This window comes from Phyllostomus hastatus, unplaced genomic scaffold, assembly GCF_019186645.2.
Source record: "Phyllostomus hastatus isolate PE091 unplaced genomic scaffold, TTU_PhHast_1.1 phas_scaffold_39, whole genome shotgun sequence".
Lineage (NCBI taxonomy): Eukaryota > Metazoa > Chordata > Mammalia > Chiroptera > Phyllostomidae > Phyllostomus > Phyllostomus hastatus.
This window is the reverse complement of record NW_025334028.1, coordinates 29,492,141-29,516,687: the sequence shown is the minus strand read 5'-3', so window position 1 is coordinate 29,516,687 and position 24,547 is coordinate 29,492,141. Positions and strand designations below refer to the sequence as shown.

Here is a 24,547-nt window from a genome sequence, read left to right as displayed (position 1 = left end):
GCGCGGGGAGGAGAAGCGGTGGGTAGGCACAGCCGCTCACCTGCGGGGCAAGGCGCGTTGGAGGGACCCAGGCTACGTGCTCTCCGGCCAAAGGCCCGGGACGCACCCGAATCCCGCACACACGGCCAAGCCCGCGGCGTCCCCTCCCCTTGGCCGGGAGAATCCGAGGGGTGCAGCTCTTTGCTTTGACAGGGAGGCCCAGCGGAGGCGTGGAGAGCGGCGAGCGAGACAGCCCGCGAGCCAGGCTGAGAAATTCGAGCCGGGAACAAAGAGGGGTCGAGCTCTGAGCGTGTGTGTCGGCTCCAGCTCCTGGAAGAAGCAGTTGGGTTCGAGGCCCCTGCTGTGACTCTCCGAGACCCCGCCGTGCCCTCCACTGCCGACTCCCAGAGCTCGACGGCACAAACTTTATTCTTGGCAAACTTCTCTTTCTCTTCCCCTCATCCTCCGCCCCCACCTCTTTCTCCTCCTCTTCCTCCTCCTCCTCCACTAGCAGATTAAACGCGCCTGGAGAAGGAAAACCGAATGGGAAGCGAATGGGAAGGAAATAAGCTCTAAAGAGGACATCTCCAACCCGAGAACTCTTTATTATTATTATTTTTTACCCTCCAGGAAGCGGACATTTCGTTATCTTCTGATTCTCCTTGCACCTTTGCCGCTGGGTCAGACGGAGCCTTTTTTGCTCAGTTCTCCGTTTTTCTCGGAAAACCAGTTCCCAAGGCGGCATTCGACTAGGGTAGAAAGGCTTGCGTAGAGACGCGCCGACGGACCCTGTTCCGCACTTTGGAGAGTCGTGCCTCGCCAGAACCGGCGCCCTCGGCGCGCGTCTGCTGGGGGCGTGGGGTGGCCGCCAGGGCAGCGGAGCCTAGAGCACGCCGCGCCGCGCCACTGTCCGCAGAAGCGCCGACTGCTGGGCCCTCGCAGCCCGGTGCCCATCGGCCTCCAGAGCGGGCGCAGGCGTCAGTCTTCGCGGAGCGGGAAGGCACGGGCGGCCTCCGGGACTCCGGAGCCACTGCAGCTGCTCCGGCTGCGGGCCGCCGGCCCCGCGCTAGCCGACCTCGCTTCTGCCCCGTCTTACCTCACGCATCCTTCCAATTCTTCTTTCCTCCCCCCTTTTCGTTGACCCCCTCTTTTCCTGCTGTCGCCTCGAGTGCTCCCCCAGCAAAGCGGAGATTACAGAGTGGTCGGGATGCCCCAACTCTCCGGGGCGGGCGGCGGCGGCGGCGGGGGCGACCCGGAACTCTGCGCCACGGACGAGATGATTCCCTTCAAGGACGAGGGCGATCCCCAGAAGGAGAAGATCTTCGCCGAGATCAGTCACCCCGAAGAGGAAGGCGACTTAGCCGACATCAAGTCTTCCTTGGTTAACGAGTCCGAAATCATCCCGGCCAGCAACGGACACGAGGTGAGTGGGCCGCTGCCCGAGCGCCGAGCGGCGTGGCGGGTCGCGGGATGGAGCGGCGAGCGAGAGAGGCGGGGCAGGCACCAGGCAGCCTCGGCGGCAGTCCCTCGTGGGTCCCTCGTCTGCTGGAGTGTGGATGAGCCCCTGGTCATCCTTCCTCCTTTGTGTGTGTGTGTGCGTGCGTGCGCGCGCGTGTTGGGTGGGAGGTGGAGAGCTGTGCAGGGAAACTTATTCCAAGTGGATCCGTTTAGGGTTAGGTGGCTAAACCGTTGGTTTGCGGGCGGAGAAGTTGGCCTTTAGCACACAACGTTTGTCCTTCGGACTTCTCACTGGCATTCAGAGGATGCCATGCTCTAAAGCGAGGATGTCTGAAGTGAGAAGTTTGCCGTAGGACGGAAAACAAAGTGCATCCGCTATCTCGGTAGAGATCTCTGCAAAAAATGCGTTAAACCACCACCAAAGGCTTAGGTAGAGACGAGCAGAGCCACAGGCGGAGAGGAAGGGGAGGCGGGCGTGGGCCGGGGACAGGAGGGGCTGGCCCAACCGCCGCTGAGCTGGGCTCGTGCGAAGCCGACCTGCCGTGGGGGCGCGCGCCCTGGCAGCTGGGGCAGTGTGGGGCGCGGTCCCCGCGGCCGCCGGAGTCCCAGCGCCCGGCCCACTGCCCAGAGCCGTGGGCGCGCTGAACCGAGCCACCCCCTCGCAGTTCCTCCCGCAACACTAGATTTCTCCAACCCGCGTCGCTTAAAAAGCTCTTATATTTGGGGTTAATTTGGGCCCGGATCAGGCCTTAAATCTACACCGAAGACAGGAGAGTCAGAGTGGTGCTGGGGCGGAAGCCAGGGCACCCACTCAGGGGAGGGTGGAAAGCGCTTTATCAGATCTCCTGGCCCGTGGCGGGCGATAGCGCTGGTAACTGGAGTAGAGTAAATAGAGACACGTGGGTGCCAGCGGGAGCAAGCCGCGAGCGGGGACCCCGCGGAAGGGCTATTTAAGGCCACTGTAGAGCTGCAGAAAGGGGTGGGGTGGGCGGATGGACCCTGATACCGGACACTCCACTGGCCACCCTAGTTCGACTGCTGGGAAACGCTTTGAAGGAAATCCGGTAGAAGTGTTCTGACACTCAGATGATTTCAACAACGATTCTTCCCTCCAAAGAAACTTGGAGGGTATACCCTTTTCCCTTAAATGGCATCCTTCTGCCCCCAAAAAGAAAGCGTGTGGTTTTGGGGGCGGGGGCATTTTTGGTTTTAAACAACGCGTTTAAGAACACCTCAGAGTTACCTTCTTTATTCCGATGGCAGGGGTGAGTACGCCTTTTAAAATGGAAGAATGGGACCTGGGTTCTAAGGAGAACATATAAGGGTGTTCTTTAACCTCTGAATCTTTCTTCCCATTATGCCAATTTGAGGGGGACTTGGTGGTGGGAGATAGGGTGAACCCAGCCCCATTTACATGGTTTGTGACTGTGTGTATTCAGGGGGAGGAAGTCTTGGGGGTGGGAGGATGACATGTCCAAAGAACAGCAACAACAACAACAACACAACAACAACAAAAAACAGCCAAACACTCAGGCCAAACTCTCATACTTGTGGAGGAGCCTCTATTTCTTCCTACCCATGTTGCTCTCCTTCCTTATTTTATAAATGAATTTGCCACCATTTCACATTTTCTGCATGTTTCTGCTCTGGGGAAAAGGGTGCTGTATTTGAAGCCCAGAATCCAGGTGTTAGGGCTCAGTCAGTCTTGGTCCTGGAGGTAAATGGGCATGGGGCAGCCCGGAGGAAGATGGTGAAGAGGGTAATACCACTGATTTGCACGTGGTTGAGCCTGGGTGGATGGTGGTTACCAGAACTGATATTAGCTGGGCTACCTTTTAGATGTCTATAACCCAACTCTCAAATTTTCCTTTCTTTAACCACAGAGTAGTTTACTTTTCTCTTGTAAGCTTGCACTCAGCCAGCCATGGTAGCTTACAAGGAATGGAGCTCCTGCTGGGTCTGGCTTGGGACAGTGGCCTTAAGCCCCCATCTGGGAGTGGTTGGCCTGTTTTTATTTAAAATGTCATTTTCAGTTGCAAAGTGATATTTCAGCGTGCTTTTAATCAGCTTTGATTGAAGTGAACAGTGGTTGAAGAAGCTATCAAAATGATCAACGGCATTGATGCAAACTCCTATCATATTGGGCATCCAAATAGCCTTGATGCATTTTAGCAAACAGCAGTCAGAGCAGCATGTGGATATTTCCCAAATTTACTATATTGTTATTGTTTTCCTCTCACTATTTATCCTTTTTCTACTGCTGGGTAAAATAATAATGATTCAGAAATACATGTTGAAAAGAAAAAGATTTTCCAGTACTTAACCCTAGCCTCCACCTCTTTAGGTTACTAAAGCAGCTGATTGAGTTGCACCTAACCCTCCTCCTTTAAGTTACCAATTGACACACATTTATATTAGTATTGTCACAAACTCTAAGGTGTTTTTCTTTCTTTTGGGGGTGTGGATTCATGCTGTTAGGTGGCCAGACAAGCACAAACCTCTCAGGAGTCCTACCATGACAAGGCCAGAGAACACCCTGATGATGGTAAGACTTAATTCTACTTCTCTCAACTTAATCATTTAACACGTGCAATTTGTGATTGTAGGTACATTTTGTTATTTTGAGTCCCCCCCCAAAAAATGGGATCAAGCCCTGACTGGCATAGCTCAGTGGATTGAGCGTGGGCTGCGAACCGAAGTGTCCCAGGTTCGATTCCAGTCAGGGTACATGCCTGGGTTGCAGGCCACAGCCCCCAGCAACCGCACATTGGTGTTTCTTTCTCTCTCTATCTCCTTCCCTTCCCTCCCTAAAAATAAATAAAATCTTTTTAAAAATGGGATCAGATGTGATAAGACTGTGCCCACTCTTTTTAATAAAATGGGGGGTGGGGACCCAGGAAATGTAATGCTTATCTTTAATGTGTATTTATATAATTTTAAAACTGTCTTTGAATAAGTTGGGTGCCTTTGGATTTCATTTGGCTTCCAGATTTTTTGTGGAAGAGGAAATAATGAGTTTTCCTCTTTTTCTTATTTTACCTACAGTTTTAATTGGCTTAGATCTTTAGTATTTGTTCCTGCATTGTTATAAAGAGTGACAGTCTAAACCAATTTATTTTCTAACTTGAATAGTTTCACACGGATTTTCATTTGTTAAAATGCTATTTCCACTTACAGTAAGAAAGCAAACAGAGAATGCACAGAATAAAGCAGAATGCTCAGTAAAGCAGAATGTGATTTGTAAAAATAGAAAACTTCATTTGTAAAATTAGAAGCTATGCATATGAAACATGATAATGTGACTTCCTCCGCATTTTTGATTCTTGCTCAAAACTTTAACAATTGGACATATATTTTTTAGATTTAGGGAAAACTCTGTGTGACTTTAAAAGAATCAAAGAATCTGTAGAGTTGCCTTGTCAGATGGTCAGCTTTTCTGTTCTCTTTTGATTATTTGCAATTGGCCTGACCAGAACGAGGTGTTTGTACATACAGTGTGTCAGCCAGAGAAGAAAGGGAGAGAACTATAATATCAGGCTTCTTTCTGAGCTACAAAGTAGTTATACAGGTTAAAGAGAAGAAATGTATATACTGAACACATGGAAATTGCTTTGGAAAAATGATGTAAGAGTAACACGTAAAATTAAGCTACTGGAATTACTCCTTATAAATTTGGGTAATCCCTCATGTACTAGTTACAGCTCTCTTCCTTGGTAAAATCTAGAAATTTTCTAGAAATCTAGAAGCACAGGTAGGATTTTCACATTTGCTATAAGGTAGAGAGTAACTTTAAGTGTATAAATATATACGTGTGTGAATAGCTAGATGGTCTAATGTATTCATATTACAGCTTTAGGTTTGTGTATGTTCTTTCATGTGTCTCTTTTTTTAGTCCAGCTTGTTGGTATCCGAACAAATTAAATTAGAGGGATAACACTTATTTTTGTAAAAACACCAGTCAGTAGTAGTAGTAAATTGAAACACATGTTTTTAAAACATCTGGTTCCCTGCTAATTTCATTTAAGAGAACAAATACTATCAATCTAAAATAGAGCATAATAATTCAGTTACAATGTTTTGTAAACAACTGTTTTATGAAAGGCCTGATTTGTCATGGAACTAGCTGATTTTCAAATAAAAAACAGTAATATAAAAAGGAAGCCAGTGCATCATCAATTGTTCTTTGGACTCTCTCAGGGAAGCATCCAGATGGAGGCCTTTACAACAAGGGACCCTCCTACTCGAGTTATTCCGGGTACATAATGATGCCGAATATGAATAATGACCCATACATGTCAAATGGATCTCTTTCTCCACCCATTCCAAGAACAGTGAGTAACATGCAATCTATAACATGTTGCAGATTGTTTTCAAAAGAGCAAATTGATTTGTATTTTGTCAAAATTTTTTTAAACACATTGGAAATGCTTTTTATTATATATGACCACTCATTGCTAAATAGGATCTGTTATGAGGAATGGCTTCCTTAAAAGAGTTCCAACTTGGATGTCTTGTATTTGGAATTTTATCCTTTGGCTTATTGGGTTAAGATTAATAATAACATACCGCCAGTTTTCATGAAATTAAGTGAAGTCAACAGATTTATAATTTTATGAGTATTTTGTTTTCTGTGCTGATGAGAGGGAAAAAATGACTTACTCTTTCAGTTAGCTGAGTATTATACAGCTTTCACTGCCCTGGAGCCATCCAGCATCAGAACTCGTTTGGCTCATCTAGAGCTGAACATTCAGAATGTTACTTCAGCTTCTAAAACGATGTCCTCCTTGCATTGTATTAGCTATTGTTTCTTTAATATCAGTTGGGATGAGCTATTTTTTACTTTATTGTCAACTGTTCAGAAAAGATCACTTGAAGATAACCCTGTGAAAATGGTTCTTTTTGTCTTGTGGTTCAGTTAACTTTTAAAGTTGTAAAAATGCAATGACATTATAACTGCATGGTGCAAATGCATAACACTATAAGGAATTCCAGATCTGTTAGTTGATGGTCTTTCTCTTTTGCTGGGAAGTGGAAACTTCATTTATATAAAGCAAGCATCTACAAGGGAACACGTAGTATGGGAACGTGAGGTGTGCTGGTGTTGGGGTGATCCCTGAAAACCATCCCTGGAGCAGTGGAGATTGCTTTTTACTGGTCCATCAATACACTTACACCTTCACTCAATCTCACTCTGGCTCCACCACCTAAAACCAACGAGAAGCATGTATGTCTGGGTCTTAGGGATTAGAGTTTTCCATTCTTCCTGGCTCTGCCTGAAGTCAAATTCTGATAGTAAAAAGGAACCTATGATTTTTGCCTTCTTAGCCCAGTTCTTTCACTAAGTGAAAAAAATTAGCCACAATCATCTGGAGAAAGTAGTGTCATTAATACCTCAGTGAACAGAATCTGGGGTCAAGAAGATTCACCAAAATTGCCAAGAGGAATGGCTCATACTCACAAGAGTATTGGTGGTTATCTTAATTACCTACAGTACTCAGTTGTTGGAATTATAGGTATATGAAATATAACTATTTTATGTGGGCACTGTAAATCTGTATTTTTCCACAGATTTCAAAGAGATATTTGACGTTTTGTGTAGGGAATAAGATTTTTCTAGTTTTCATGTCACGACTACAGTGGCGATCTTGGAGATCTCATGATGGTTGCTTTAGGTGATAGCAATTTCACATGTTATTTTAAAAGTCTTTTTAAATATGTAATGGTAGAGATGCCTATGTGGTGAATATGAATCTCCTACCTAAAAAGTGAATGAACTAATAAAAACAAACATAGTTTAATATTTAGAAGCCATTCCCAAATAAATGCTTCTTTAAGTTTTAAAATTTGTAGGAGAGTTTGTGTTTCTTGAACTGAACGTGCAAACATACCAGATATTTCTTTTATAACTTGGATATTTTGTTTTGCTGGGGTTTTTTTAGATGAATGTGGAGAATATGTTTTAGATAAGGAATAATTGAAGATTACTGTTGAAAGCCTTCTTAGAACAACAAATAATCTTTCTGACAAATCTAGATTATAGTCTCTGACTTGTTAAACAATAGAAAGTAGCCACTAAAACAATCTTATACTTTTCAAAGCTGTGCACACAGTTCATGCTTAATGAGTATTTGTGGGGACTTGTTCCATAGTGCAGCTACTTCTTCGTTCAAAACATTTTTAAAGACAATATAATAAAAATCTGTTGGTATTTATAAATGATCCCTACTAATGTTGAAAATCATTTCTCCTTTTTTCTTTCAATGAGCAGTTTCTTCCTTCAGCATTTCTCTCCAACGTCCCCCGACCCCTGTATATTAATCATTTTGAAATTTCGATAGAAAATGGAAGGTATTTATTATTAGTGTATGTATTGAAATTTTGAGGTCAGTAAATTGAACAGCCATTCATTATTTAGGAAAGATTTGTGGCCAGAGTAAATGTTGGTGGGTGTAGAGTGGAGGAGAGAGGGGTGTGGTCAGGAAACAGTTACTTTACACTCTCATCTGCTGCTCTGCTTTATTCTGTTACATTTTAGGACATATTTATTTCAGGCACATTTTCTTGCAGATATTTTGCAGTTTGCACAATTCCAGAAGCTTTTCTGATTTAACCACAAGGCTATGTCAAATTTTTTAATTTAAGGTCCCACCGAAATGAGTTGCAATCTTTGGTGTTTAATATCTAACAGCTGTTTTTAACGTATCTGAGACCGGAGACACTGTAACCGGAAGGCAGCCTCTCTCCATCGCCCCTAACCACACTTCTGCCTTCTCAATGTCTAACTCTGTCCGTAGCAGGAGTGTTTGTGTAACTGACATCCATGGTGATAGGTTTTTATCTGGGGTGTCAGGAGCAGGGTGACCATTTGTGTTTGGACTTAAGGTGGAAGCAGCCCTCAGGCATTTCTTTACTGGAATTTGCATTACAAACAACTGCTTGTTTACTGCATCTGCCACCTGCAGGTGTTACGGCTAGAAAAACATCTGGGGGTGGGGGAAGGTCCTGACTGCCCCTTCCCACACAGAATCTTCCATTGTTAGTAACTGCAGGTAGTCCGGAGAAGACCCACTAGGGCCACAGGCAGGCACAGAAATGTTTCTGCTGGTAGCTCATTCTGACAATTCCGTGTGCTTTTCCTCTTTTTTAGACAAACACTGACATGTATGATCACACAGCTTTTACAATACTTATGACCTAAGTACAGGATTACCTACTCAGGAGAACCACCCTCGCCAGTCCAGCTTTTTTCCTTCAGGAGGGACATTTTAATGGGCTAATTACACCCTTCCACAACTGGAATTCTTAGTGGTGTGTCTATACCACAAATCTTACAATTGGGTGTTTCACCGAATTTTAAATAAGAATTCTTAATTCAGATCAAATGGACCTAACAAGAAAGTACCTATAATGAAAACCCATTTGGTGTCAAGCAAGAGTGAGTTCTCAAAGCCCAGTAAACCTTGGCTTGTTGTCATAGAGAGTGCGAAGGAGATGCAGGAGCCTGTTCGACACATTAGAGCAAAGACCCTGGCGACTGTATTAAAAGCATACGCTCAAGGCTTTCTTTCTCTAAGTCTCCTTTATGATAATCTACGTAGGCCAATGGTAAAGGTTAATATTAAAAGAATAAAATAGTTTGTTTCCTCCTTTGTGGAGTCCTGGCATTTGTATGCCTGAGTACCGTGTGAGCAGTGAGCTGGGCTGGCTTTAACCCAGTGAAAGTTCCCACTGGCCTACTGCACTGTGGTTATTCATCTTAGGTGTCAGGCTTCCATTTGTCCCTCACACTACCCAAATGTTTAACACCTTTGAAGGGAAACATCTCATGTCTCTTCAGCTGCTTGGGGGAGGGAAAAGCAGCAGGCTTAGTGCAGGAAGCAGCGAGTGTGCAGCTGGGTCCCACCGACCACAGGAGCACCTGGGCAGCACAGCGCTGCTGGCCCTGTGTTGGTTTCTCTGTGATCTTTCTGAATGGATCTTTACGTGGGAAAGGAAGGTGTTTGTTTGCATTGTATCTTTCTTATTTGTATTAGACGCTGCTATTAAAATGTTTCAGGGGTTCCTTTTTCATTATTTCCAACAACTCATGAGTTTGGGTTCTAATGTATAGTTTTTACCTCAAGGGAGTCAACATTTGGATATCTGATGAACAGAATTATACCTCTCATACGCTTGTCTTAACCTCCCCTCTGCCCCTTGTTTGTATTTGCTTACAAGCAGCTGAAATTTGATTTCTGTCATTGCTCCCATCTGGAATTAAGGAACTAAGGTGGATATGTCTAATCAGTAAGCGTTCACTTAAATCACTGTACATCGCATTCGTGTAGCTTTGAAGATAATCAGAGAAATAATAATTCAAGGGTAGAGGAGACTATGGCTTATATTTTGAGCAAGATTTTGTTAAAAGATTTTATTTATTTATTTTTAGACAGAGGGGAAGGGAGGGAGAAAAAAGGGAGAGAAACATCAGTTTGTGGTTGCCTCTCATGTACCCCCAACCAGGGACCTGGCCTGCAGCCCAAACATGTGTCCTGACTGGGAATCAAACCATCAGCCCTTTGGTTTGCAGGCCAGCACTCAGTCCACTGAGCCACACCAGCCAGGGCCTAAGCGAGATTTTTAAGAGAGTATGTCTTGCCACTTCACTGCAAGGAGCTACTTAATTTTACTTACTGACAAGTTACTTTTAATTTTCTGATCTAAGTTGTACACTTTTTGAAGCTAAGCATATTAAATTTTCCTCTTTACCTCAACTGCAGGAGAAATTAAGTTTTAGAAAATGTGTTGTCTTTCAGATTTGAATGTAGATATCAGAAGAAAGCATGGGAAAATTCCTTAGCAGCTCTAGACTCTTCTGTTTGATTCATTCTTAACTGTACTGCTACACAGTTGGGAAAAGGTCACAATAAGAATAGCTGGATGCTACTGTCACCCTCCTTAGGCATTTATCTTAAATATCTTACGACGAACAGCTTGCTTCTCCCAGGAGCCCAGGCAGCACACTGCATGGGCCTGTGGGAGCTGGTGTATGACTGGTACTGCAAAAGTATGACCCTTATTCAGATATGTATATTTTTAAATAATCCTAGAAATTTCTTGTTTATTTATAAGTACCTGAGAACAAACCAATTTCACTAAAACAAGGCCATAAAAACAACCTGCAGAAAACCTTGCTCTTTGAAGTAACCTTCTTCTACCCCCATACAGGTCCTGGATTTACTCTTATCAACCCCATTATTTTGCTTTGGTCACGTGAGTCTTGTGGTCAAAGACTCATGTGAGATTTAACAGGACAGAGATAGGGCCCTCACAAAGGGGTCTCTCTGAACTTGAACTTGTAGCCTCAAAAGTATTCTTCCATAAATAATATCAAAATTTTGTAGCTTTTGAGTCTTTTTTTTTATTAATCCTGTTAGTTCTTTAGACAGAACCATTTTTGGTTTACGTGACTGACTTTTTTTTAAGCAATTGGATCACTACATTCTTCTCTGACTCCTTTTGTTTCTCATTTATGTATTATAGATACGGTTAGAATTTTATAAAACTAGTTTCCCTTTAATATCAAGATAGACTTGGAATTTAAAGACAAAAATGTGCCAGCATGGTCTGTGGGCCAGCAGAAAAGCACATCTGTTTTATTTCTTGGCAAAGCAGAGCTCAGAGTTACCAGGCTGACCAAAAAGTTCATTTGGTTTTTTCCATACGATGGCCCTCATAGTGCCTAGTTGTCTTTAACTTTATTCAAAAAGTTTTGTTAGAACGAATTGTGACAGCTGTCATATCAGCATACATTTAAACAACAACTTATCAAAATTGATGAATTTTTTGCAGCCAATTTAATATTGAAGATGGAAGAAAATATGTAACATTTATGGCATATTATGCTTTATTATTTCAAGAAAGGTAAAAATGCAACTGAAATGCAAAAAAAGATTTGTACAATGTGTGGAGAAGGTGCTGTGACTGATTGAATGTATCTGAAAAGGTTTGTGAAGTTTCTTGGTACTATTGACATTTTGGCCAAATGATTCTTTACTGTGGGGCTGTCTTATGCACTGGAAGATGTTTAGCAGCACCCCTGGCCTCTACCCACTAGAAGCCAATAAATAGCAGGAGATAGCTAGCATACTCAAAACATCCAATAAAGTTATTGGTGAAAATGAAAAATGTATCTTTTATGGAAAAAACTAAATAGAATTTTTGGCCAACCCAATATAGAAGTACTGCTGTTATGGGACTATGGTTTTTAAAAAGAGAATATTCATTTAACACTTGGGTCTTTAAAGTTATTAAGTGGCTATGCCAAACTGAGACAGCTTGTGGAAGGTAATATTACAGCAATCAAGAGACTTAGTACTACTTTGTACTGTCCCGACAGGTCCTTACTCATATGGAAAAGGCAGCCATTGGATTTTATTTAAATAATTAAAAAAATATGTTTTAGCTGCATATCACTTTTTAAATATTAATTGTGACCTTATGAAGTCACAGTCTAGGAAATGGAGACTCTGCTATAAGGTATTAAGTCATTTTAGGCAAATAAATGATCCAGTTTCTAAGATTTAGATGCATAAAGCCGGAAAATGACCTACAGATGAACAACAGAGAGTGGGTGGCTGGGTTTGAAATGCACCAAAGGGAGAGCGGGGAGTTGAACACAGATAGTGAACAGGGGTTCCTAACTTGAGAGATTTTGATAGGGTAGCCAACTTAGTCTGGACTATTTATAGACAATTAACAGAGGCTCTTCAGAGGATTAAAGTCTCTAAAATAGTGTATGTGAACACAATACCTACTCTATCTAGAATTATAAACCTGCTGAAGTTATGTACTTGCTATGTGTAGATCACTTACAAAGCTCACTGAGGAATGGTACTCACTTGCCTTCAGTTCGTAGTAGGAAATTTGCAAGGGCATTGGGAGCCAACAAGAGTTTTGGTTACCTGTGTTCTTTCTTCTTTCTGACTGAGAAATATGACTGGAAGAGATGTTGCATCACAGAAGGGCTAGAAATGGGTTTTATTTTTGTAGGTAACGAGAGGCAAGTAAACTCAAAAACGTTTGATTATTGATCATTGTTTCGAGCTATGCCCACAAGTAATTCGTCATACAAATGTGTTGTTGCCCTCCTGGCCGCTGCCCCTTCCCCTCAACCAACTAGCTCACACGAGCCTGGCCTGTGCACAGCCCTGCGTGCCGACTCCTGCTCCAGCCATATGCAACCTGCAGCCTGGAGGCGACCTACAGCATGTGGGACACCATCATGGGCCTCACCCCCAGTTTCTGAAGGAGAAAAGGGAAAAGCCACCAAGGTGGCATGTGGCATGACCCTAAGGGCCTGACTCAGAAAATCACAAGATGGAAGTGTAGGTAAACAGGCCTTGCCTCCTCATGCACCTCGTAAAAATGCAACTAAACTACAGTACAACCATCACCCAGAATCATTAGAAAAGTGAGATGTATGGAAGTCTTTGACAACCAAGAAATTAAAGAAATCACATCTGTCCAGACAGGTAGGTGGAGCAGAGACACAGAGACGCAGAATGGGCAGTCCCACCCCACATGTGGTGGATAAAAATTGGGAGGTATACCTCAGAAGTGAGGGATCCCAACCCCACACTAGACCACCCAGCCAAGGTTCCATTGCCAGGAAAATAAGTCTCCACTACTGCTGGCTATAAAAACCAGTGGGAGTTAGGGAGGTGGAAGAAATGCAGGATTCTCAGGACTCTACTCTTAAAGGACCCAAAGTGGACTTAGGACTTATGCAGACTGACTCCCTCTGGGCTCCAGCACTGGGGCAGCAGCTAGAAGGGCACCAGTGTATTACAGGGAGAAACTGAAGTGTCTAGCATCAGGGCAAGTGCCTGGGGACAGCTTCCTCCTGGACAAAATTCCAGAGGCAAGGCAGTGGCCTTCGTCCTTTTTCTGAGCACTCTCCCACACAGAGCCACAGAGTGGTGACACCATGTCTGAGACTCATCATCCTGGTTCACAAGTGTTTCCCCACCCTGGTGATTACTTAAGGCGCTGTCCCATCCAACTTACAGGTAAGCTTTTCTACAATAGGTCACACTACTAAGACAGGGAGTCAAAACAGCTCTACTTTATACATAGAAACAAATACAGGGAGGCTGCCAAAATGAGAAGACAAAGAAACATGGCCCAAATGAAAGAATAGAACAAAACTACAGAAAAAGAACTAAACAAAATGGAGATAAGCGACCTACCAGATGCAGAGTTCAAAACACTGGTTATTAGGATTCTTAAGAAACTCATTGGGTACTTCAACAGCATAAAAAAGACCCAGGCAGAAATGAAGGTTACACTAACTGAAATAAAGAAAAAAATTACAGGGAATTAACAGTAGAGTGGACGAAGCCAAGAATCAAACCAATGATTTGGAACATAAGGAAGAAAAAAAAATTCAATCAGAAGAGTAATAAGAAATGAGAATCCAGGAAAACAAGGATAGGCTAAGGAGCCTCTAGGACCACATCAAATGTACCAATATTCCCATCATAGGGATGCTGGAAGGAGAAGACAAATAGCAACAAATTGGAAATCTATTTGAAAAACTAATGAGAGAAAACTCCCCTAATTTGGTGAAGGAAATAGATATGCAAGTCCAGGAAGCACAGAGAACCCCAAACAAGATGGATGCAAAGAGGCCCACTCCAAGACACATCATAATTGTAATGCCTACAGTTAAAGATAAAGAGAGAGTCTTAAAAGCAGCAAGAGAAGTTAGTTACCTATAGGGGAGTTGCCATAAGACTGTCAGCTGATTTCTGAAAAGAAACTGCAGACTAGAAGGGACTGGTAGCAAGTATTCAAAGCGATGAAAAGCACAGACCTACAACTTAGATTACTCTATCCAGCAAAGCTATCATTTAGAATGGAAGGGCAGATAAAGTGCTTCTCAGACAAGGTAAAGGTAAAGGAGTTCATCATCACCAAGCCATTATTATATGAAATGTTAAAGGGACTTATTTAAGAAAAAGAAGAGCACAACTATGAACATTAAAATGACAATGAATTCACAACTATCAACAATTAAATCTAAAAAACAAACTAAGCAAATAAGTAGAACAGAAACAGATTCATATCTATGAATCTGCTGGAAGGTTATCAGTTGGGAGGGGGAAGGCAGGGAGTGGGGGAAAAGGTGCAAGGATTAAGAAGTACAAATTGGTAGGTACAGAATAGACAGGGAGATGTGAAGAATAGTATAGGAAATGGAGAAGCCAAAGAACTTATATGCATGATTCATGGACATGAACTAAGGGGGAGTTGCAGGAGGGAATGAGGGTACCAGGTGGAGGGGGGCAAAGGGTAAAAAATCGGGACAACTGTACTAGCATAATCAATAATATGTATTTCAAGAAAAGAAAAAAGAAACACTAAAAAGAGAAACGTTGATGTTATGTTCTCTTTTAAAAAGAGGACTTTTGCTTCTTTACTCAACATAGAGAGGGGTTGAATGAGGGCTGGGTGGAGGAAAGGCTCTGTAATATAAGTAGAAGAGTGGCTATAGTGTAGTTTAATGTTCCTTTATTATCATCAGCTTCTGAATGAAACAGGCACCAAAGCAAATTTTTAAAAGCTGACATAGTAAAATATTTTATAAGTCCATACATTTTTATTTTGCAACAAAACCTATCAACTGTCGTTGATAGTTGGTTATCTGATCAATTGATCCAAGACTACTGATAAATTATGAGGTAGTCACATTCAGCCTAGTACAGAATAGGCACTTCAGAAGATTTGCTGAATAAAGAATGTACTAGAAAAATTTCCTGTAGGTTTTTTGGATACTTCCACAAGACTTCTCTTTTTCTAACCAAATGTTATGTGAAAAGCATAATCTGAACGTGTCTGCTAAATAATCCTTAGCATTTTATTTACTTTTTCTGTGATTTGTTGCATCAATGAAAAGAGAATTAAACCAATGTCTTTCATGAGGAAGTCAAAGTCGCTCCTGACAGAATGTCAAGTTACCAAGTAAGAGCTGAGAGCAGTCAGTGTCTGAGCTTGTTGCTGGAGTAAAAGGAGTGGGAGTAGACCCTCCTATGAGAACTGGTCCTAAGAAGTACTTATTTCTTACTTAGGTCCAGAAACCTAACTGAAGAGGGGGAGATAATAGAAATGCTCTTTTTTTTTCCAGAAGTGTACTTGAGATAGAAATAGAATAAAAAGAAAGCTATCCTCAACTATGTTTTAGTATCATATGGTTAATGCTTTTCACTTCATTTTTATTCTTCCCCAAATAAAAAGGATTCTTTTTTTTTCAGTAACACTTGAGATATTTTCTGATATTAAAAATTCTTTGTGTTCTGTCTAAATACATGTGGCAGCATCAGTGCCGACTTTTACAGGCCAGTGTATGTCGTAAATTGATTATATCCTTCTGCAATGGGGAAAGCACAGTTTCCGAGTCTTTATTAAATGAGGGTAAGCAGTCCCTGTGAAGACTGAGCCTACCCCAAAGTCTACTACTCTTCCCCAAGAGCCTTGGGAAATTATTTAACCTCTGTCAGCCTTTGTTTCCTCATTTACAAAATGGCATATTAATGTCTGGCTTGCCTACCTTATGTGGTTGATGTAAAATTCAGATAAAGCCTGCAAAAGCACTCAGTTTTCTAGCAAAGGGAGCAAAGTTCGAGTCTTAGATGGTACAAGCCAGTGCTCTGGTTCCCACCTGCTGGGAATTCTGCAGCCACGAGAGATCATGGCTGTAGCCAGGAAGCAACTGAGAAAGGGAAGAAGTTTTTGGTTCTTACTATGCTACCATGCTGACCTGGGATTGGAACACTGAGTAGAGGCCTTACATTAACCTTTAAAAAATTCTTGCACGAAAAAAGTTTGGGGACCTGTCGTTGCATCCCTTACAAAGGTAGCTTTCTTTTCTTGGGCTTCTTTTTCTCCTAGTTGTTAAAGCCTCTGATCTTCCTCTTCAGGACCAAAGTCTTCTAGTAAGGAAATGAGATGTGTGAGGGACCAGATTTCTAAATTTTGTATTTGTTAATAATCTCATACCCTTCTAATATTTGATACAGAATTTCCAGATGATTCTTAACTCCATGGACTGGAGTAAGAATATATTTTTGGTCAGGCTGCTCTCCTCACTTAGTTCTTAGGAGCTGGGTTTCTTCTCCCCACTGCACAATATACAGAGAAAGGAGAGCTCTGTAGTTGTGAGGGTAGAGGACAATGGGCAAGTTTTTTTCTCCCCCTTTGATTTTTCTTTTAACTGAAATCTTTCTAGCTTTCCTTGGCACCTAAAAGGATCCGGTCCAAGGGGATGTGTTGGCTGGGCAGCAAGCGAAATCAGTGCTTTTTAATAGTCTCATGGAAAACTTCAGCTTCCATATTTCAAGACTTTTTTCCTCACAATAAAACCCAGTAAATATTAAATATATTTCAACACAGAGTCAGCTTTCTTGGTACAGAACGCTTCCTTTTAAGCACTGTACGTTCCACCTCACGATAATCGCGATCCCATGTACCATCTTGGTGCGCTGGCTCAGAAGACTTGGATGAAGGGAAAGGGTGCTGCGACCTCATCTCAAGTGCATTGGACTTTGTCTTGACTCCTAACATTTATATGTTTTTAAAGTCTTAACCCTGAAAGTCCTGGAGTAAAACTGTGTTTACCGTTTACTACAGTTGGGATAACCAGTTAGCTCACCAGCAAGGTTAGGAAAAGAATTGTTCCCCAAACAGTGCTTGAATTGGTTTTTGTTCATTTTTATATGTACACATTAAAAGCTTTAAATTAAAACTGGAATTTGCTTTTTTGAGAGGGAAAACAATTACTTTTTAAGTTGTTTTAAACTATTCCCTTGTGCCACATACTGTGCTGGGCAGTTTACATGGTTATCGTATTGAATTTCACCTTAGCTGAAAACTGTGGGTGAATGTTGTGGTCTCCATATTGAGACTGGGGCCCATCCTCAGGGACAGCAGTAATCTGCCTTGATTTAGTGAGCTGTAGAGTCAGTGCCCTTCCCTGAGGTCTAAAGACTTATTTTCATTAAAACAATCATATTTGCCTTTCAGAACATTTATTAATGAATCATAATAGTGATTAAAATGTAAAACAGGAAGCAATTATTTTAATGATTGTGTTGGAAATTTCTTTTCAATAACCTTAACTATTTTTAATGAAAAGAAGAATAATTCACTAAAAATCGATACATGTTCATTGGAAAAATTAGAAAACTCAGATGAGCAACCGGAATAATGAGTATTAAGTTCCCAGGATCCCACTGTCAGAGATGATTACTATTAAAACGCACCTGTGGCCTTTAGAGTTATTCCCATGCACATACTGAAACATGCATAAACATACACAGTATATGTTACACGTTCATGGCAGTGGGAGCACAATATACCATTTTGTAACTTGCTTTCTTCCCCCACCAATGTAATATAGTGGATATCATTTTTACTCTAATGTAATATCCTTTTAAATGATTGCCTAAGCATTTTTTTGGGAAGGCAGCTCTCCTAACCACTATACCACCAACACTGCGGCAGTTTTTTGGTAGATATTTAAATGGTATTACCTTTTCCCCCATCTTAGGCAGCATTATAATTAATACATATTGTCTCATTAAATCTTTGTACAAATTCTATTTCTTTATAATAAATTGCTGGAAATAGAATTGTAGAATCAAAGGCAGGGCACTTTTTTAAGTTGTATTAACCCAGCATTGCATTTTAGCCTTAAACACATTTATTTAAAGTATTTGAAAGTGCCTGGCTGGCATAGCTCAGTGGATTGAGCACAGGCTGTGAACCAAAGTATTGCAGGTTCGATTCCTAGCCAGGGCACATGCCAGGGTTGCAGACCACAGCCCCCAGCAACTGCACATTGATGTTTCTCTCTCTCTCTCTCTTTCTCCCTCCCTTCCGTCTCTAAAAATTAATAAATAAATCTTTTTAAAAAAGTATTTGAAAGTATGTACTGGATCGCGTTAAGCTTGTTTATGGTTGGTGTTTTGAGGCTGATAGTTTTTATGCCGTCTTCCAGTCAAGAATAAGTCCAGCAACAGCCAAGAAGCTGGACAGATGGAGAGCAGACTATCAGCTTACTTATTAATAAGGCTGGATTGTAGAATGTGGCTTGAACCATGGCATGAATTTGGACTTCTTTTGACTTCTTTAAATTGAATACACTGCTCCTTGACAGAAGCAGAGGTTTACCTGCCAGAGAATAGGAAATGGGAACAAGCCCATGCTTGGGCAAGCTAGCCCCAGAAGAGAAAACCAAGACTCCGTCTGGCTTTCCCCAGTTTCTCCTCTCAGTCACCAGAGATGAGTAGGCCTCCCTTGTGGAAAGTGAGTGAGGGAGTGGGAGAGAGTAAGGCTACCTCTACTGCCAAGAGGGCAGAAATTCCTGCTTTACTGACCAAGCTAAAAAGAAGGGGAGAAGGAGTGGGTGGTTATCTCCTTAGTCCTAACCATTGACCAGATTGACCAGGACATGAGCCACGGGCCATGGTGGTAGCACACCTGGGTACATGTGATCAGACCAGTCAGGCCGTGGGCCGAGGGCCAAGGTGATAGCACACCTGAGTGAATGTGATCAGACTCATGAGGCGGTGGGCCGAGGGCTGTGGTGGTAGCACACCTGGGTGTGTGTGACGGGGGTTGCCACAGAGCACACTGCGTTGCAGTCAGATCTAGAACCCAGTGCCCGTTCCTGACTAGCTGTGTGCTTTTCAGCCAGTAAACTCTCTGAACCTTGGTTTCTTCACCTGTCACATAGACTGCAATCTTTTCTGCTTATAAAAATAGACGGTATTATGTGTTAATAATATGGAGTCTGGAACGGGAACCAAGTGCAACAAAATTACTGGTGTTCTTGTTTAAAAGGCAGAAACCTGGGCCCATGTGCAAATGTTCTGAACCAGAAACTGCAGACAGGTCATGTGTGTGTACTCTGAAGTTACTTTAGTGATTCTTATCTGAGGTGAGGTTGAAGAAACACTGGCCCAGTAGATGCTCAAAACTTCACTGAAATTCAGATAACCTGAGTGGCTTACACAAGGTCTCACCCCAAGAAAGCAGTGGAACTTGAACTCAAAGTCAGGTGCTTCAGCCGGGCCCCGAGCTCACTTTCCACTCAGCTCTGTCTGGTCCTTCCCGCATGGGACTGCTGGCACTCTGTTTACTTCCAGCGGACCTCAGGGGTTTCATCTTCGAATGTTCTCCTCTGCTGACCGCAGAATAAAACCCACGTTCTTTAGTGTTATTTTCGAAGTTTTCTATAGTCTTGACCATGTACCTTTCAAGACTTGCCTCCTCACTTCCTTACCCTGCAGCTTACAATTCAGCTACATTTCCAGACCTGCACCTGAATGCATTCCCCAATCTCTATCTCCCTGAAGTGCCTCACCAGTGCAATCTTGTTCATCCTTAAAGGTCCAGGCCTAGTGGTGTGTCCTCCAGGAAGCTCCTCCTGATTTCACCACCAGTTAAGACTACTAAGTGTTCTTTCCTGTGGGTTCCCATAGGACCTTTTCATAATTCTATTACCATGTGCTATATACTAGTTGGTTGTCTCTGTGTCTGCATTTCTCACTAGTTGTTAGTTCCTTTAGGACAGGGAGCATGTCTTACTCACCTCCATGGCCCAGAACCCATTATACTACCCTGCATAGAACAGCATCTTCCCTCATATTTGTAGCATAAATATAGCAGAAATTTTTTTAAATCCTCAGCTGAGGATATGTTTATTGACTTGAGAGAGAGAGGAAAAGAGAGAGAGAGAGAGACTAAGAAACAGAAACATTAATGTAAGAGCCCCAACTGGGGATTGAACTCAAAACCTCGGTATATGCCCTGACTAGGGATCAAACCTGCAACTTTTTGGTGTACAGGTCAATGCACTAACCAAGTGAGCCAACGTGTTAGGGCTAACAGAAGTTTAAAGACTTCACTAATGCAGGGCAATAACACCAGGTGTCAATTCATATTTAAATGAAGACTTAAAAATATATAAACTCATACAAAGTCACAAAGCTGGCATTGAGCTTAGAAATTATCTGAGCATTAAATACAGAGTCCACGGACCAGACATTAGCTATTAGTATTGAGTACTTAGTATGTGCTAAGATCTGTTCTAAGCTCATTTGATCCTCGCAATAACCTGCCAGTATTCCCTAATATCTCTCTTTTACAGATGAGATACTGGGGCATAAAGAGAGTTGAGAAGCTAAGGTGTAGGGGGCATAGAAAGGGAGTGGACCAAGAAGTAGAAGGTCAGGGGGAGTAGGTGCTTTGCTCAGATCCCACCCCTGGTGGGTAGCGGCACCCTCATGGGGCCCAGGCCCTGACTCCTCCTGCAGGGTGCCTCCTGCAGCCTCAGCTTCTTGCTGCCATCACAGCCACTGGCACACGGAGGATGCTGGGTGATTGTTAAATCAGTGAATTTATTGTCAATCAGATGTAGTTGATTAGTAACTTACAGGGGTTTTGTGAGTATAAAATGAGATATAGTGTATGCCATTATGAATTACTTTAACCTAATTTTTGGTAGTAATAGCTGTTGTGCTAGTGGAGAACATGGGGTCAGAGGCAACCAGTGAGATTCGGGGAGAGGGGGAGGTATAGCAAATGGAGAAGGTTCCCGCCTGATGATGAGGGGCAGTACTAGTGGAAATAATGATTCTAGAAAGGGGCAAATTGTAGGACAGCCTTTCTTGAGTTTAGCTTAAGGATTATCCTACATTTTCACTTTTATGGTAAGAAAACCAAAAAATTAACCAGTATCTAGAATGAAACATTTTACATTATGGACATCTTTTTGGTCCATGATTTATTGAGTTGCCTCAAAAAAAAGCCCCTAACTTAACTCTGAAGCTATGTGGATCTGAACCAGAAGCTTCTGTATGGTTGTGAGAGGTAGAACTGCATATTGCCCAGAGGTGAGGAAAGGAATAATAGCATTGATGACATAGTAGAATATAATCTTTAATGAACGTATTTAATGCGTTTTTCTTATTAAAGACTATAACACTATGACATGAGTACTACTCATCTTTCCATGTTTCCAGTAAAGAAACTGGGGCACAGAGAGGTTATTTGACTGCTACAGTCCCACAGTTTAGTAAGTGGTGGAATTTGGATTCCAAGTCAGATATCCCTGATTTAGGAGCCAAGGCCCAATTCATGAACTAGTTTCTCCTCAAAAGGGTGTTGAGAAGAATCCTTTAGTCAATGTCAACAAACTGCTTTGAGGGTCATAAAAGCATCTGTTATGTTTGTGTTTCATTAAGCGATGTAGACAGTTCAGCTTTACTGGTGGCTTTAATAACAGGTTCTAAGAATACTTGAGAATTGTCTTCTGGTTCATTCAACACACAGCCATGTAATTGCTCAACGTGTTCATGAGACTTCCCAGGAAATATTGGATCCTTGGCACATGTTGATAAATGTCTAATTTTTATGAAAATCCCATTGCCCACTTCTGTGGGCCCAGGGTTCCAAAATCTTAAGGACCAAAGAGAGTATAACCAAATAGCCACATTGCCAAAGAGTTTGTGATTCTTGAATTCTCTTTGGTAAATGGTGTTGCCCCCTTATTCCATGAGAACTAAGCTTTACAGACAAAAAAATAAAATGCTGCCAGAGAGTGTGCTTTACACAATAAGCAATTAAAATGTGGCATGTGCTTCATTTTCTAGAGCTGTTGGTGGTGATTTTTGTGGTATCACAATGTTACATTAAGAGAAATTAGTTTAGAATTAACTAGAAATGTGATCATTCCTGAGAAGTTACAACAGTGGGTTTTCTTCAAAAAGTGAAGAAACTTCTTGTTAAAGAGATCTTATTAGGAACAATCTTTTCTTCTTTATTCTTTCTCAAAAGGAAATACCTCTTTTTGGTTGGTTTGTTTTCTAAAAAGTAGTAATTTTTAAAAAGTCAGGGGAAAACTCATTAATTTTCCCCTGAAGTCAGAAAAAAGTACTTATTCAGATGATTTCATTCACACACACACACTTTCAGATGTTGTTTTTGCATCTACACTTAACAATACAAGCATTTTTATAAATGGGTTCATTAGGTCAATGGTTTATCATAATTTTTTTCTATTAAAATATATTGTGTGCTCATCTTTTTATGTGAATATATATAGGTCTATATCATCAGTTGTAATGGCTGGCTACTGTCTAGTTATAAGAATATTTCAACTTACTGATTTTATCCTCAATTATGGGTATTAAAGTTTTTCATTGTTTGTTTTAAACAATGCTAAAATAAAACTCTGAAAATACTTATTTATCTATAATCCTTTTATAGGCTATATAGATTTATATGGAAATCATCTAATCTTCAATAGAAATAAATTTAAATAGATTAAAAATATGTATTTTTACATATTTTTGTGATTTACATATTTATATTATGAATTGTTCATATCTTTCTTGACTTGTTAGAACTCTTTATATATAAAACATATTAACCATTTTGATCTCCTACTCTTTAAATAATAATGGTTCAAATCTACTCTACACCAATATTATCAATGTTTTTTTCTGTTTCCTTACAATTGAGATCTGTCTACTGGTTGTTGTATAAAAAACAATTAATGACTTGTTACAAGAAAATGCTCTTCAGCATGAGCTTGGCTCATTTCTTGTATTTTATTTCAGGAGAGCAGACGCTAATATCGCTCATTTGACCCTTGCAGGGTGGTACAGTAACCAGAAAGGACATTTTATTCCATCTCACTCATCAGGAGAAGTTATCTGTGGTAACTGTCTCTGAACTAACCCAAAGTTTAGGGTTAAACAAGTTTTCTGACAGAGTGAAGACTAACACCAGACAAAGTTTATCTTGGTACTAATTTAATCATCCATCTCAGAAATATTCACTGAAGGTACTTATTTGAAAGTCATGGTGCTGAGCTCCGTTGTGGATGTTTGACAATGAAGAGTCACCACTCTCAAGGAGCTTACAGTGTAGTGAGGGGGAGACACCCTGCAGACACCCAGAGCTTAACAGGGAGTGAGCAGGAGCCAGGTTGTTAGTACGGACCTCGGTACAGGGTGGCAGAGACAAGCCAGGTCTTCCTGGAGTGGTGGCAGCCTACTACTGCATTCCACAGGGCAGCAGTTTTTATAAAGTGCCAGTCTTTCTTTCTCTGCTTTCAGTTCAGTGTGGCCCTTTGGAAGTACAGTAGAGAGTATTTGGCTCACTGGTTTAAAAATGGATATGTAGATAGCTCTGTTCAGTTGGGCCAAGAAAGTTGCTTAATAAACGCTTTCTAAATTGAAAGGTCATACATATTAAGCAACCTAAGACTATTGAAGAAAGAACTCAGAACTACTTACAGGGCATTCAGTTTTATTTATTTATTTTAAAATAGAGTTTGTTAACGCATCCATCATGAAACATTTTCCACGAACACATTTATAAACATTGGTGCCAAGTGAACTGGTGGTTGGTGAGAACGAAGGCCAGGAGTTAGGCCCTCCTCTGCTTTATGCTTTTGGTACTACATCAGCGTTTCGTCAGCACAACCACCAGAAACCTTGGCGTGTAAGAGACATTCGCTCTGTGCACTCTACAAGCATATTTGAAATAGCTGTCAGCCTTGACTACAATTAGAACTAGGCAAACAGAATCTCATGAAGGTAGGTGAGTTTCCACTTGTTTATATGGTACAGTGGGTGGGAACGCGTGTCCTGGACCTGGACCGCCTGAGCCCAAATCCAGGAGCAGCCACTTGCTAGGGGTCTGATGAAAAATTATTTCTAGCTTTCTGTTTCTGTTTCTTGACTCACAAGAAGTGTGAAAAATTCTGTGATAGTTGGAAACACAGCAGGAAGTGACTGCTTTGTTTCAGTCACGTGGTGTAGTTACCATATTTAGGAAATCTTTGGTCAAAATCCATGGCAGGGGTCACTGCCTGCTGGCAACAGGTGCCAAGATAGACCTGTGAGGTGCAGGCCTGAGGATGTTTGCTTCATGTCTTACATACCATTTCTCAAATAATTCTAAGCTAAAAGCAAAGTTAAGTAAAGCAATAGCATATTAACTAGATTTATGAGGGTTTCTTATGTAGCTAATTGGGGAAACAGTCACATGAAATTTT

The 24,547-nt window shown here is 41.7% G+C and overlaps 1 protein-coding gene across 6 annotated transcripts in view; it reads left to right on the top strand.

The window, feature by feature from the left end:
* The first annotated feature begins 593 nt into the window (after positions 1-593).
* LEF1 (lymphoid enhancer binding factor 1) overlaps positions 594-24,547 on the top strand; it is a 113,016-nt gene continuing 89,062 nt past the window's right edge. For 4 of the 6 annotated variants that reach the window (XM_045820378.1, XM_045820379.1, XM_045820376.1 and 1 more), the window contains exons 1-3: positions 594-1,402; positions 3,916-3,982; positions 5,635-5,768. In XM_045820378.1, the coding sequence (XP_045676334.1) occupies positions 1,187-1,402; positions 3,916-3,982; positions 5,635-5,768 (417 nt within the window). In that variant the 5' untranslated portion in view covers positions 594-1,186. Of the gene's footprint in view, positions 1,403-2,239; positions 2,703-3,915; positions 3,983-5,634; positions 5,769-24,547 lie in introns of those variants that run through there. The other 2 variants (XM_045820380.1, XM_045820381.1) reach the window with 1 other exon arrangement.